Source organism: Anolis sagrei, chromosome 1, assembly GCF_037176765.1.
Source record: "Anolis sagrei isolate rAnoSag1 chromosome 1, rAnoSag1.mat, whole genome shotgun sequence".
Taxonomy (NCBI): domain Eukaryota; kingdom Metazoa; phylum Chordata; class Lepidosauria; order Squamata; family Dactyloidae; genus Anolis; species Anolis sagrei.
The window spans coordinates 551,836-568,364 of record NC_090021.1 but is presented as its reverse complement, the minus strand read 5'-3'; the positions used below and the strand labels follow the sequence as shown (position 1 = coordinate 568,364).

The window sequence follows — 16,529 nt, the reverse complement described above, 5'->3', positions numbered from 1 at the left end:
TTCTCAACCTGGGGGTCAGGACCCCTGGGTGGATCACGAGGGGGTGTCAGAGGGTCACCAAAGACCATCAGAAAACACAGTATTTTCTGATGGTCATGGGGATTCCATGTGGGAAGTTTGAGCCAATTCTGTCATTGGTGGAGTTCAGAATGTTCTCTGATTGTAGGTGAACTATAAATCCCAGCAACTACAACTCCCAAATGTCAAGATCTATTTTCCCCATACTCCACCATTGTTCACATTTGGGCATATTGAGTATTCATGCCAAGTTTGGTCCAAATCCACCATTGCATGAATCCACAGTATTCTCTGGATGTAGGTGAACTACAATTCCCAAACTCAAGGTCCATGCCTACCAAACCCTACCAGTCTTTTCCGTTGGTCATGGGAGTTCTGTGTGCCAAGTTTGGTTGAAATCCATCGCTGGCAGAGTTCAGAATGCTCTTTGATTATAAGTGAACTATAAATCCCAGCAACTACAACTCCCAAATGACAAAATCAATCCTCCCCCAACCCCACTAGCATTTACATAGAATCATAGAATCCTAGAATCAAAGAGTTGGAAGAGACCTCCTGGGCCATCATCCAGCCCAACCCCATTCTGCCAAGAAGCAGGAATATTGCATTCAAATCACCCCTGACAGATGGCCAGCCAGCCTCTGTTTCAAAGCTTCCAAAGAAGGAGCCTCCACCACACTCCCTCCAGGGCAGAGAGTTCCACTGCTGAACGGCTCTCACAGTCATAGAATCCTAGAATCCTAGAAGAGTTGGAAGAGACCTCCTGGGCCATCATCCAGCCCAACCCCATTCTGCCAAGAAGCAGGAATATTGCATTCAAAGCACCCCTGACAGATGGCCAGCCAGCCTCTACTTAATAATAATAATAATAATAATAATAATAATAATAATAATAATAATAGAGTTGGAAGAGCCCTCCTGGGCCATCCTCCAGTCCAACCCCATTCTGCCAAGAAGCAGGAATATTGCATTCAAATCACCCCTGACAGACGGCCATCCAGCCTCTGTTGAAAAGCCTCCAAAGAAGGAGCCTCCACCACACTCCCTCCGGGGCAGAGAGTTCCACTGCTGAACATGTGGGTGCATTGGGTATTTGAGCCCAGTTTGGTCCAGTGAACGAAAATACATCTTGCATTTCTGATAGTTACATTATGATTTATAACAGTAGTAAAATGACTGTTATGAAGTAGCAACAAAAATAATGTTATGGTTGGGGGTCACCACAACATGAGGGACCGTATTAAGGGGTCGTGGCATTAGGTGGGTTGAGAACCACTGCATTAACGTTTCCTTAGCTCTCTCCAACCAGAGACCTAATCTCATATCACGGGACAACAGTAGCAAAATGACAGTTCTGAAGTAGCAACACAAATAATGTTATGATTGGGGGTCACCACCACATGAGGAACTGGATTAAGGGGTCGCGGCATTAGGTGGGTTGAGAACCACGGCTGTAGCACGTATTTCCCATCAGACACAAGGGGAGGGAATGTGATCTGCAGAACTACACTGAAGGGAGGATGCAAGAGAAAGAGCGATATGTTACTGAGGCGTTCCCTCGTTGTCCAAGTAGGATAGTCTTCCAAGGTCAGTGTCCTGGTGGGTCCGTAGGTGGCTGTGGGTCCCTCTTCTTGACCTGCATCTTCTCCCGCAGTGAGGGCATCGGTTTCCAGGTGGGAGGGGATCCTGGTTGTGCCTTCCTCTTGGCACATTTCTCTCTTTTGCCCTCCACTCGTGCCTCTTCAAATTCTGCAGCACTGCTGGTCACAGCTGACCTCCAGCTGGAGCGCTCAAGGGCCAGGGCTTCCCAGTTCTCGATGTCTACCCCAGAGTTTTTAAGGTTGGCTTTGAGCCCATCTTTCAATCTCTTTTCCTGTCCTTCCGTTTTCCATTCTTGAGTTCGGAGTAGAGCAACTGCTTTGGGAGACGGTGGTCAGGCTTAATAAGTCTCATTTTAATTGCTTAATAAGTTTCATTTTTGTCCTAACATAGCTGCAGTTAGGACAAAAACTGGATTTAGCTCAATGTATTACTTGAAAAAGAGGAAACGCAAGGTTTCTGACATGCCCAGGTTCTTCTGAAAGATGTAAACATTATTCTTGCATTATAGAGCAAAGGATGCAATAATTAAATCATTTGAACAATTTCTGCTTGAGTAAAAAAAAACAACTTCACAGATGAAGGCTCAGGTGACATCTATATTATATCTAAATGTAGACTAAAGAGCGGTTATCATACACAGAGGGTTTAAGTACCGTGCCATTGATCTCCAGTCATTGATCTCCTAAGACCCCTTAGGGCAAACTTCAGCCCTCCAGGTGTTTTGGATTCAACCTCCACAATTCCTAACAACTTACTGACTGTAGGAATTGAAGTCCAAAACACCTGGAGGGCCCAAGTTTGCTCATGCCTGCCTTAAAGGTTCCAGCATCCTTGAAGGATAATCACATTTTTCCTTAAACTGACAAACTGATGTCACAAACTATATAAAGAATCAAAAGCAGAAAGCCAACATGAACACTGAAAAAGATCTCAGTCATTCAGGAAATTAAAGAGATTTTTGATGAACAGGATCTCTGAAGAATCTCTTCAGTTCCCCAGAAGTATTTTCCTTCCTGGGAAACCTGTATTTGCAGCCTGCCAGAGACTGAGCTATATTCTGAGTTTTTAAGTGGCTAATTCTTTCAGTGATTCAACAAACTCCAAGGAGTATGTGTCATCAACACCAAAGTTATGTAACAATATTAACATTAGTAAGGTTCATGGTCTTTTTCAGCCAATGTTATGAAGAGATGCAAAACTTGATTCAACTACAGACAACTGTTGCTCCAATGCTTTCAATATTGTTTCTGCCCTTCCTAGTGATTCTTCTAAACTAGCTCGACTTTCAAGGGTGAGAGGTTCCTCATCAATTTCAGCTTTCTGTTCTGAGGATCCTAAGATGTAACTGTCTAGGGAGTCAACATTCAAGCAAAATAAATCTCGTTTATAGTCCAGATGTCTTGGTGTGCATCTGTAAATGCTTCCAAGTGTCATCTTGCATCCAGAGCAAAACAAGGTTTCAATCATGCAGCCATATTCACCTGCCTGGGTCGAAAGTTTTTGCTCTTTGTCCACAGAGACATTGAGGGTGACACTGTTGAGGAGGACGCAGCCGCTCTCGTCGTCGTGGGCCTCCCAGCTGAGGCTGTCCCCCACGGGCCGCTTGCAGCCGGCGCACAGGAACACCATGGGCAGCTCCTCCGCCTTGCCGTTGGGGCCCTCCCGCTCCCCGCCGGGCGCCTGGCTCTCCCCGGCCGCGGAGAAGGTCGACTCCTCAGGCCGCCATTGCTCCGTCTTAAGGCACACGCCCGCCCACCCACCCCGACGGTGGTCAGGCATCCGGACAACGTGGCCGGCCCAGCGGAGTTGATGTTGGAGCAGCATGGCTTCAATGCTGGTGGTCTTTGCTTCTTTCAGCACGAGTGCCTCTTCAAATTCTGCAGCACTGCTGGTCACAGCTGACCTCCATCCACAGCGCTCAAGGGCCAGGGCCTCCCAGTTCTCAGTGTCTATGCCAGAGCTTTTAAGGTTGGCTTTGAGCCCATCTTCAAATCTCTTTTCCTGTCCACCAACATTCCGTTTTCCGTTCTTGAGTTCGGAGTAGAGCAACTGCTTTGGGAGACGGTGGTCAGGCATCCGGACAATGTGGCCGGTCCAGCAGAGTTGGTGGCAGAGGAGCATCACTTCGGTGCTGGTGGTCTTTGCTTCTTCCAGCATAGTGATGTTTGTCCGTTTGTCTTCCCAAGAAATTTGCAAGATTTTCCAGAGGCAGCACTGATGGAATCGTTCCAGGAGTTGCATGTGACGTCTGTAGACAGTCCACGTTTCGCAGGCATAGAGCAGGGTTGGGAGGGGAATGGCTTTATAGACAAGCCCCTTGGTCTCCCTACGGATGTCCCAGTCCTCAAACACTCTCTGCTGCATTTGGAAAAATGCTACGCTCGCAGAGCTTAGGCGGTGTTGTATTTCAGTCTCAATGTTGACGTCTGTAGACAGTCCACGTCTCGCAGGTGTATAACAGGGTTGGGAGGACAATAGCTTTATAAACAAGCACCTGGGTATTCCTACAGATGTCCCGGTCCTCAAACACTCTCTGCTTCATTCGGAGTAATGCTGCACTCGCAGAGCTCAGGCAGTGTTGTATTTCAGTCTTAATGTTGACGTCTGTCAATAGTCCACGTTTCACAGGCGTAGAGCAGGGTTGGGAGGGGAATAGCTCTATAAACAAGCCCCTTGGTCTCCCTACAGATGTCCCGGTCCTCAAACACTCTCTGCTTCATTTGGATAAATGTTGCACTTGCAGAGCTCAGGCGGTGTTGTATTTCAGTGTCAATGTTGACGTCTGTAGACAGTCCACATCTCGCAGGCGTAGAGCAGGGTTGGGAGGACAATAGCTTTATAAACAAGCCCCTTCATCTCCCTACGGATGTCCCGGTCCTCAAACACTCTCTGCATCATTTAGAAAAATGCTGCACTCGCAGAGCTCAGGCGGTGTTGTATTTCGGCGTTGATGTTGACTTTGGTGGAGAGGTGGCTGCCAAGGGAGCAGAAATGATCAACATTTTCTAATGTGACACCCTTAAGCTGTATCTCTGGCATTGGAGAGGAGTTGGCTGGTGACTGCTGGAACAGCGCTTTGGTTTTCTTGATATTCAGTGTCAGGCTAAGCTTCTCATATTCTTCTGCGAAGGTGTTTAGAGTGGCTTGTAGGTCTTGTTCTGAATGCGCACAGACGACGTTGTCATCAGCATACTGGAGTTCTATAACAGATGTTGTGGGCTTGGTTTTGGTTTTCAGTCTGCTGAGGTTAAACAGCTTGCCATCTGTCTGATAGATTATTTCTGCTGCAGTGCTTCTGCAAAGGTGTTTAGAGTAACTTGTAGATCTTCTTCTGAATGGGCACAGACGACGTTGTCATCAGCATACTGGAGTTCTATAACAGATGTTGTTTTATCCTTGGTTTTGGCTTTCAGTCTGCTGAGGTTGAATAGCTTGCCATCTAGCTGTCCGATAGATGACTTCCACTCCGGTGGGAAGCTTCCCATCAACAAGGCGGATGCAGATGGAGAATAAAGTTGGGGCAATAACACATCATTCCTGTTTGACCCCCGATTCCACCTTAAATGGGTCACTTTGGGAGCCATTGCTGTCCAAAACTGTTGCCATCATGGAGGAGCCGCAGAATGTTCACAAATTTGTTTGGGCACCCGATTTTGTGGAGGATGGTCCAGAGAGCGCTGCGATTCACGGTGTCGAATGCCTTTGCAAGGCCAATGAATGCACACACACACACACACACACACCCCAAACCTCTCCTCTTTTCCCTCCTTTGCACTTCTCCTCCCTTCTGTCCTTCACTTTATCACCTCTCTGTTCCAAAACAATCCTGCCTTCCAAAGCAATTCTCCGGTGCTTCGCCCTTCTATCTCTTCGAAGTCGTTCTGATGAGCCAAGGAGTCATCTGCTCCCCCGCGTAGAATCATAGAATCCTAGAATCCAAGAGTTGGAAGAGACCTCATGGGCCATCCAGTCCACCCCCCTTCTGCCAAGAAGCAGGAATATTGCATTCAAATCACCCCTGACAGATGGCCATCCAGCCTCTGCTTAAAAGCTTCCAAAGAAGGAGCCTCCACCACACTCCCTCCGGGGCAGAGAGTTCCACTGCTGAACGGCTCTCACAGTCAGGAAGTTCTTCCTCATGTTCAGATGGAATCTCCTCTCTTGTAGTTTGAAGCCATTGTTCCGCATCCTAGACTCCAGGGAAGCAGAAAACAAGCTTGCTCCCTCCTCCCCCCTGTGGCTTCCTCTCACATACTTATACATGGCCCTCATCATGTCTGCTCTCAGCCTTCTCTTCTTCAGGCTAAACATGCCCAGCTCCTTAAGCCGCTCCTCATAGGGCTTGTTCTCCAGACCCTTAATCTGCTCCCTCCTCCCTGTGGCTTCCTCTCACATATTTATACATGGCTATCATATCCCCTTTCAGCCTTCTCTTCTTCAGGCTAAACATGCCCAGTTCCCTAAGCCGCTCCTCACAGGGCTTGTTCTCCAGACCCTTGATCATTTTAGTCGCCCTCCTCTGGACACATTCCAGCTTAGAGTCAATATCTCTCCCCCCATCTCACCTCTCTTCTGGATCACTGTGATCTCTCTTCACCTTTTGCACACATCTTCTCTCCCTCCGTGCCTGACAATGCTCCCTTTGTCCCTCCTTCCTTTAACTTTCACAAAACTCTATTCTCATCCAATTCACACTTGCAAAATCTTAGACTCTGCAGTTTGAAGGCTTGGGGGGGGGGGGCTACAAAAGGAATCCCCTGGCAGCCCACCTTTGGAGCCTTGGGGACTGCAGCTCCCAGCATCCACTCCCACTGGCCCTGCTGGGAGCAACAACCAGAACGAAAGGGAAGGGACGGGATTGTGGGAGTGAATGGCTGACCCAACTGCCAAACTTGCCAGAATTTGATCAATTAGCTTGTCTGTATTGTCGAAGGCTTTCATGGCCGGAATCACTGGGTTGTTGTAGGGTTTTTTTCAGGCTATATGGCCATGGTCTAGAGGCATTCTCTCCTGACGTTTCGCCTGCATCTATGGCAAGCATCCTCAGAGGTTGAGAGGTCTGTTGGAACTAGGAAAAAGTGGTTTATATACCTGTGGAATGACCAGGGTGAGACAAAGGACTCTTGTCTGCTGGAGCTAGGGGTGAATGTTTCAACTGACCACCTTGCTTAGCATTTGATAGTGCCTGGAGCAATCTTTTGTTGAGAGGTGATTAGATGTCCCAGATTGTTTCCTCTCTGTTGTTCTGCTGTTGTAATTTTAGAGTTTTTTAATACTGGAAGCGGAAAGGGTCAACGTTTTCTAATGTTACACCATTAAGATGTATCTCTGCATTGGAGAGGGATTGGCTGGTGACTGATGGAAGAGCACTTTGATTTTCCCGATGTTCAATGACAGGCCGAGCTTCACGTATGCTTCTGCAAAGGTGTTAAGAATGGCTTGTAGATCTTCTTCTGAATGCGCACAGATGACGTTATCGTAAGCATACTGGAGTTCTATAACAGATATTGTTGTAACCTTGGTTTTGGCTTTCAGTCTGCTGAGGTTGAACAGCAGTGCATGGCCTTCAGCCTGTCATACTCTCACAGGGCTTCATCCCACAGGTAAGTCAAGCAGGTAAGAGGGTTGGTTTTTCCTTAAGCTTCACCAAGTCCCGTTTGTAAATTAAATGGGAGATTTTCCTACCTCCATCAAACTACAAGAGAGGAGATTCCACCTGAACATGAGGAAGAACTTCCTGACTGTGAGAGCCGTTCAGCAGTGGAACTCTCTGCCCCTGGAAGCTCCTTCTTTGGAAGCTTTTAAACAGAGGCTGGATGGCCATCTGTCAGGGGTGATTTGAATGCAATATTCCTGCTTCTTGGCAGGGGCTGGATGGTCTATTCTAGGATTCTATGATCACACTAATCCTTCTCTCTGCTTTCTTTAAGATTTATCCATTTGATTTGCCATCACACAGTAAAGACTTGTTTTCCCCTCTATATCGCCCCTCTTTTCTTTTCCTTTTTTTAAAAAAAATTGCTCTAATCTCGAGAGTTCAATTTACAGCCCAAAAAACTCACAATAGCTTTTTCTTATGTTGCAGAATTCAGAATGAAGGGTTAGCTCTCTTATATGTCTCTCTCTGCTAGCCTTTTGATAGGCAAAAGAAAAGCCTGACAGTACAAAAAAAGTTTCAGAGGCAACTGAGAATGTTGAAAGAAGGAGCTTGCTAAGGGTTATAAATGCAGGAAATAAATTATTATTATTATTATTATTATTATGTTTAGTGACTTACATTAAGAGCATTCTGATATAATTTACAGTCTACCAATACCCTTCCCTTCCCCAAATGCAGGTGGGACAGAAGCCCCCCCCCCCCCCCCCCCATTCACTCACCATCTGGAAGATGAAGGTGGCCGTCCCGCAGATCCTCACCACTTTGTTGAAGCGCAGCTCCAGGTACTGGGGGGTATTGAGAATGGGGGAGAGAATGGGGGTCAATGAATGGAGGTTACGTGACAGGTGACCCTCTAGGACAGGCATGGCCAACCTGGGCCCTCCCTCCAGGTGTTTTGGACTCCAACTCCCATTATCATCAGCATATTAGACTTCTATAACTGATGTTGTATGTCTTCTGAATGTGCACAGAGTATGTTATCATCAGCATATTGGAATTCATTGCATGCATTAATCCTGGAATGAGGACAACCTTTAATTGAGAGCAGGCCTGGGCCAACTTCCCTCCCTCCCTCCAGGTGTTTTGGACTCCAACTCCCATTATCATCAGCATATTAGACTTCTATAACTGATGTTGTACGTCTTCTGAATGTGCACAGAGTACGTTATCATCAGCATATTGGAATTCACTGCATGTATTAATCCTGGAATGAGGACAACCTTTAATTGAGAGCAGGCCTGGGCCAACTTGGGCCCTCCCTCCAGGTGTTTTGGACTCCAACTCCCATTATCATCAGCATATTAGACTTCTATAACTGATGTTGTACGTCTTCTGAACGTGCACAGAGTACGTTATCATCAGCATATTGGAATTCATTGCATGTATTAATCCTGGAATGAGGACAACCTTTAATTGAGAGCAGGCCTGGGCCAACTTGGGCCCTCCCTCCCTCCAGGTGTTTTGGACTCCAACTCCCACCATTCCTAACAGCCTACCGGCTGTTAGGAATGGTGGGAGTTGGAGTCCAAACCACCTGGAGGGAGGGCCCAGGTTGGCGCGGTCCCCCGCTTGCGAACCTCGTAGGTGCTGGTGAGGCGCAGTCGGTAGAAGACGGGGATGAAGACGTGTGCGGGGATGAGGAGGCCGAGGAAGTAGGAGCAGCCCAGGAACCAGTACTCGGTGCCAAAGCGGTAGATCTCGGCAGGCACGCCCAGGATGGCCACGGCCGACTGGAAGGTGGCCAGCAGGGAGAGGGCCACCGGCAAGAAGCCCATGCTACGGTCGGCCAGCAGGAACTCCTGCACCGTGCTCTGCTTGCCCCCGCTCAGCGCGTGGTAGAGACCGATGCCCGCCGAGAGCACCAGCAGCAAAACAAAGATGGCGTAGTCCGCCACCCCAAACGTGGGCGCCGCCGGCATGGCGGAGGGCGGGCGGGCGGGCAGCCTCAAGGAGGAGCAGGAGCAAGGCTGGGCTGGTCAGCGGCACATGGGCATCCTGGGTCAGCGGTCAGTCGCTCCTGGCAACAGAGGCCCGTGCATGAGAAGGAGGCTCATGTCTAGAGGGGAACGTCCAAGGTCCACTCCGGGACGGCACTGCGGCCACCATGGCCAAGGCCTGCAAGAGAGAAACAACATAGAGTGATAAGAAGGGGTCCCCCAGAGGACATCCAGTCCAGCCCCACTCTGAGAAGCAGGAAGACACCATCCAAGCCCTCCCAACAGGGGGTCATTCAGCCTATCAATAACAACAACAACAACAACAACAACAACAATAAGAGAATCTCAGAGTCGGAAGGGACCTCCAAAGGCCATCGAGACAGGCAGGAAAGCACAAATGGCCATCTAGCCTATCAATAATAATAATAATAATAATAATAATAATAATAATAATAATAGAATCTCTGTTGGGAGGGTTTGGATGGTGTCTCTGAGAAGCAGGAAGACATCATCCAGGCCCTCCCAACAAATGGCCATCTAGCCTATCAACATCATCATCATCAACAACAACAACAACAACAACAGAATCTCAGAGTCAGAAGGGACCTCCAAAGGCCATCCAGACAGGCAGGAAGGCACCATCCAAACCTTCCTGATAGATGGACATACAACTTCTGCTTAATAATAACATGAGGCTTTGAAGTAGAGGCTGGATGGCCATCTGTTGGGAGGGCTTGGATGGTGTCCTCCTGCTTCTCAGAGGGGCCCCCGAGGCCATCTAATCCAATCCCCCTCTGAGAAGCAGGAAGACACCATCCAGGCCCTCCCAACAAATGGCCATCTAGCCTATCAATAATTAATAATAATAATAATAATAATAATAATAGAATCTCAGAGTCGGAAGGGACCTTCAAGGCCATCCAGATAGGCAGGAAGACACCATCCAAACTTTCCTGATAGATGGACATACAGCCTCTGCTTAATAATAACATGAGGCTTTGAACTGAGGCTGAGTGGCCATCTGTCGGGGGTGCTTTGAGTGGAATTTTCCTACTTCTTGGAAGAATGGGGTTGGACTGGGTGGCCCACTAGGTCTCTTCCAACTCTAAGGTTCTAGGATTCTATAACAACAACAACAACAACAACAGAATGATACTTTCTCAGAGTTGGAAGGAATCCTCAAAGGCCATCCAGTCCAACCCCCTTTTCCAAGGAGGCAGGAAGACACCATCCAAGCCATCCTAACAGATGGCCACCCAGGGAGGGAGTGTGATGGAGAGTGGTTCCTTCTTTGGAGGCTTTGAAGCAGAGGCTGGATGGCCATCTTTTGGGGGTGCTTTGAATGTGATTGTCCTGCTTCTAGGCAGAATGGGGTTGGACTGGATGATGGTCCACCAGGTCTCTTCCAACTCTAGGATTCAGTAATAATTTTGGTTGCTGTGGACTCATCTTGCTGTGTTTCAAACAACAACAACAACACCACTTGGGAATTGCCCAATGTGTGATCCAACACAACAGCCAGCAGAGTGTCTGCTGTGGATTCATCTTGTTGTGTTTCAAACAACAAGAACAACAATAGAATGATGGTATCTCAGAGTTGGAAGGGACCTTCAAGGGCAGGAAGACACTACCCAAGCCCATGTGTAGATGACTACACATTCCACTATTGAGTGGCTCTTCCCACCAGGAAGTTTTTCATAATATTTATTTTAAATTACTTTTATTGTGGTTTTCTTTTACAGAAAGAAAGAAAGAAAGAAAGAAAGAAAGAAAGAAAGAAAACAGAAAGATTTAAAAAATAGAAAAGGAAAGGAAAGGAAAGGAAAGGAAGGAAGGAATCATAGAATCCTAGAGTTGGAAGAGACCTCATGGGCCATCATCCAATCCAACCCCATCCCCAAGAGGGATGGATGGCATCCTGGATTGACCTTGAAGGAGCTGGGGTGGCCATGGCTGACAGGGAGCTCTGGCCTGGGCTGGTCCAGGAGGTCACCAAGAGTCAGAAACGACTGAACAAACGAACGACAACAACATTATTATTGCTATCTACCTGTAAGTATTCTTTAAACCTTCCAATTAATTTTAATCTCTTTCATGTAATTCATTACTAATGTCCAATCTGTTGTTTTCATAGAATCATAGAATCATAGAATCAAAGAGTTGGAAGAGACCTCCTGGGCCATCCAGTCCAACCCCATTCTGCCAAGAAGCAGGAATATTGCATTCAAATCACCCCTGACAGATGGCCATCCAGCCTCTGCTTAAAAGCTTCCAAAGAAGGAGCCTCCACCACACTCCAGGGCAGAGAGTTCCACTGCTGAACGGCTCTCACAGTCAGGAAGTTCTTCCTCATGTTCAGATGGAATCTCCTCTCAAGTATCTACCTTGTGCTTTTGCGACTAAAAAGGTTAGTATTGTCGAAGGCTTTCATGGTCAGAATCACTGGGTTGTTGTAGTTTTTTTCAGGCTGTATGGCCATGTTCGAGAGGCATTCTCTCCTGACGTTTCGCCTGCATCTATGGCAAGCATCCCCAGAGGTAGTGAGGTCTGTCGGAACTAGGAAAATGAGTTTATATATTTGTGGAATGACCAGCGTGGGACAAAGAACTCTTGTCTGCTGGTACTAGGTGTGAATGTTTCAACTGATCACCTTGATTAGCATACAATGGCCTGGCAGTGCCTGGGGCAATCTTTTGTTGAGAGGTGAGTTTATCCATACTCCTCATATCCAGAATCTTGGCTATCCATAAGTCTGTGTAGAGGGTGTTTCCTTTCGTCTCCACATTCTCGCATACACAATCCTAATATTTAGACGAACTCTGAGGTCATTGGCATCCATTTCTCCATTGTGTCCTCGTCTCCGGAGCTGGAGAAAACCAGATTGCCCCTTCCTTTTCTTCTCAACGTGATGTCCTTCCAGATATTGAGACAGGGCTCTCCGGTTACCTTCTCTCTGCCTCCTTTCCTCCAAGCTAAACAGGGCCAGCGCCAAGAGCATTAGACCATCTCCTTTGGCTGACCGGATGGACAGGGCTGGTGTTGGCCTTGGAGCCGCAGCCAGGACACGGAGATGGTCTTCCTTCTTCTAGGTCAAGCCCTGGCCACGGCCTCTCCCCCGCCTGGAAGAACACCGTGTCCCGTTATGGCCAGAACAATCCCAGGAGGAGATGGTCAAGGATGTCCAGAGGGAGAGGGATACGGAGAATGGCAAGGGAGGAGATGCCACCTAAACATCAGGAAGAACTTCCTGAGGGTCAGATCTAGATGGCAGCAGAACATGGCAGTCCAACCAAGTCTCTTTCCTTCTCTGGAGGTTGTGAAGAAGAGGCTGGATGGACATCTGTCAGGAGGGTTGAGATCAGGCCTGGGCAAGGTTTGGTCCTCCTTCCAGATGTTTTGGACTTCAACTCCCACCATTCCTGGCCTCAGGCCCTTTCCTTTTCCCCCTCAGCCGCTTAAGCGGCTGAGGGGGAAAAGGAAGGGGCCTGAGACCAGGAATGGTGGGAGCTGAAGTCCAAAACATCTGCAAGGTGTTTCCAAGTATGCCCAGGTCACTTCCAGAAGAACATCAATTTCCAGAAGAACATCAGGAAGTTCAAGGTGAAGCTACACTCTGGAACCCATGCAGTTGGACCTCACATTAGCTCAAAACTATGAGATCCTGGGAGATGTAGCTTTACAAGGTCCTGAGGCTTCTCTGGCTGACCAAGATGCAGTTTCCAGGATTCCATCGTCACCCTTGAGCCATGGCAGTGAAAAGTGGGGTCAAACTGCATTCATTCTACCATGTAGATGCAGCCGAAGAGAAGGGTTTGAGCTTCGGATGGAGACTCTGGAGATAAAGCTCTCGCTCGGTCAGGAAACTATGTAGTTTGACCCAACTTTGAAGCATAGAGTTGGAAGAGACCACCCCATGGGCCATCTAGTCCAACCCTTTTCTGCCATTATGCAGGAAAAACATAATCAAACCTCCTCTAACAGATGGCCATCCAGCCATCAACATAATAATAAAATAATAATAATAATAATAATAATAATAATAATAAATAGAATTAGAAGAGAACACATAGGCCAAACCCATTTCTGCCTTCATGCAGGAAAAGCACAATCAAACCTCCCTGACAGATGGTCATCCAACCATAATAATAATAATAATAATAATAATAATAATAGTACAATCAAACCTCCCCTGACAGATGGCCATCCAGCCTTAATAATAATAATAATAATAGCACAATCAAACCTCCCCTGACAGATGGCCATCCAACCATAATAATAATAATAATAATAATAATAATAGCACAATCAAACCTCCCCTGACAGATGGCCATCCAACCATTATAATAATAATAATAAATAGAATTAGAAGAGATCCCATGGGCCATCTAGTCCAACCCTTTTCTGGCCATAATAACAACAATATTATGACAGATGGCCATCCAGCCATAATAATAATAATAATAAGAAGAAGAAGAATTAGAATTGGAATTAGAAGAGACCTCCATGGGACATCTAGTCCAACACTTTCCTGCCATTATGCAGGAAAAACACAATCAAAGCACCCTTGACAGATGGCCATCCAGGCATAATAATAATAATAATAATAATAATAATAATTAGAACTAGAATTAGAAGAGACACCCATGGGCCAAACCCTTTTCTGCCTTCATGCAGGAAAAGCACAATCAAAGCACCCCTGACAGATGGCCATCCAGCCAGAAGAAGAAGAAGAAGAAGAAGAGACCCCATGAGCCATCTAGTCCAACCCTTTTCTGCCATTATGCAGGAAAAGCACAATCAAATCTCCTCTAACAGATGGCCATCCAGCTATCATAATAATAATAATAATAATAATAATAATAATAATAATAATAAATAGAATTAGACGAGACCCCATGGGCCATCTAGTCCAACCCTTTCTGCCATTATGCGGGAAAAGCACAATCAAACCTCCTCTAACAGATGGCCATCCAGCTATCAAAATAATAATAATAATAATAAATAGAATTAGAAGGGACCCCCATGGGCCATCTAGTCCAACCCTTTTCTGGCCATAATAATAATAATAATAATAATAATAATAATAATAATAATAATAAATAGAATTAGAAGAGACCCCCATGGGCCATCTAGTCCAACCCTTTTCTGCCATTATGCAAGAAAAGCATAATCAAAGCACCCCTGACAGATGGCCATCCAGCCATAATAATAGCAATAATAATAATAAATAGAATTAGAAGAGACCCTGATGGGCCATCTAGTCCAACCCTTTTCTGCCTTCATGCAGGAAAAGCACAATCAAAGCACCCCTGACAGATGGCCTTCCAGGCTTGATGATGATGACGACGACAATAGAGTTAGGAGAGACCCCCATTGGCCTTCTAGTCAAATCCTTTTCTGCCATTATGCAGGAAAAGCACAATCAAACCTCCCCTGACAGATGACCATCCAGCGGTAATAATAACAATAACAATAACAATAACAATAACAATAACAATAACAATAACAATAAATAGAATTAGAAGAGAGCACATGGGCCATCTAGTCCAACCCTTTTCTGTCATTATGCAGGAAAAACACAAGCAAAGCACCTATGACAGATGGCCATCCAGCCTTAATGATGATGCCAATACAATTAGAAGAGACACCCATTGGCCATCTGGTCCAACCCTTTCTGCCATTATGCAGGAAAAGCACAATCAAACCTCCCCTGACAGATGGCCATCCAGCCTTAATGATGCTGATGATGATGACAGAGTTAGAAGAGACCCCCATAGGCTATGTAGTCCAACCCTTTTCTGTCATTATGCAAGAAAAACACAATCGAACCTCCCCTGACTGATGGCCATCTAGCCTTAATGATGATAGAATTACAAGAGACCCCTATGGGCTATCTGATCCAACCCTTTCTGCCATTATGCAGGAAAAGCACAATCAAAGCACCCTCAACAGATAGCCTCTGTTTCAAAGTCTCCAAATAAGGGGGCTCCGGTTCACTCCGAAGCAGAGAGTTCCCCCGTTGAACAGCTTTTCTTACAGTTGGGAAGTTCTTCCTAATAATGTTCAAGCAGAAACTCCTTTCCTTTCATTCGAACTCTATTGACTCGTGGCCTCCAGGCTCAATGCTACAGAATCATGGGAGTTGCAGTTTTGCAAGGCACGCCGCCTTCTCTGTGTTTGACCCCACGTGAAGTGCCATGGATCAATGCCATCGCATCCCAGGAGTTGTCGTTTGGCAAAGCCTTTAAGTCTTCTCTGCCAAAGAGGGCTGTTGCCCCCCACCCCCAACAACAAAGCCCAGCATCCTTTCGCATTGAGCCTTGGAAGTTCAAGCGGGGTCCAACTGCATTAATACTACAGTGCAGATGCCCCTTGGTCAGCAACTGGGTTGGGGGGGGGGGGTTCTTCTGCAAGCCAAATGGATCTGGGGGCAAATGGAGGAGGAGGTTGACCTACCCAAGCGTTACCAAGCGAAGCCAGGAGAGCCACCGTGGGACCGAAGGGAGCGCATAGTTCCCAGGATTAAGGCAATGGGAAGGAGGGGAGAGGGGGGCACGCAGGCCTTGGCTTGCCCAAGAGGCCTTGGGGAGAGGGCGGGGGGGGGGGTTGTGATGGGAGAGCCCCACCCTCCTCCTTGCCATGTGCAAAAGGCTGGGTGGAGGGAAAAGCGGGGTGTAAATACACATTGATGTCCACCTGGGAAAAGATACCTGGAAGGATGGAATCTGCTTCTGCGTAAGACTCCAATGCAGTCTCCTTCTCCGGATATATTTTTTAGTACAGGTGTGCTCAACTTTGGCTCTCCAGGTGTTTTGGACTCCAACTCCCAGCATTCCTCACAGCCTCAGGCCCCTTCCTTTTCCCCCTCAGCCGCTTAAGCGGCTGAGGGGGAAAAGGAAAGGGCCTGAGGCTGTGAGGAATGCTGGGAGTTGGAGTCCAAAACACTTGGAAGAAGGGCCCAACTTTGCTCATGCCTGTTCTAGCGCCAGCAGTAGAGTCCACAACTACGGAATTCGGCTTAGGATGTTTACCTAGCCATTCCACTGAGGTCAGATCACAGGTTTCCAAAGATGAATGGGGATTAAAATCCTGGTCTGGGGACAGTTGAGGACGACCCTTCTCCTGAGGACGTTTGCGATAGGGAAGGCGTGGACCCCACATTCTAAAAGTATCGGCTTGCCAACAAACCGGCTCCTGCTGCCTCGACACTCCAGGGAATCAGAAGGGAGGGAGGCGGGATGAAGGGAGACAATGCATTCTTGAGTGGATTATGGAGAAAGGAATGTTGTTTCAGATAAAGGTCATGATTTAAG

General features: G+C 47.1%; 1 protein-coding gene and 1 pseudogene across 1 annotated transcript in view; both read right to left on the bottom strand.

Moving 5' to 3' along the window:
• SLC5A6 (solute carrier family 5 member 6) overlaps nt 1-16,529 on the bottom strand; it is a 73,028-nt gene that overhangs the window by 47,392 nt on the left and 9,107 nt on the right. Inside the window, exons 2-3 of the mRNA XM_067469112.1 lie at nt 8,857-9,394; nt 7,999-8,064 (exon numbers count right to left, since the gene is read on the bottom strand). Of these exons, the coding sequence (XP_067325213.1) occupies nt 7,999-8,064; nt 8,857-9,198 (408 nt within the window). The 5' untranslated portion in view covers nt 9,199-9,394. The remainder of the gene's footprint in view (nt 1-7,998; nt 8,065-8,856; nt 9,395-16,529) is intronic.
• LOC137095851 (protein Mis18-alpha pseudogene) lies at nt 2,749-3,444 on the bottom strand (annotated as a pseudogene).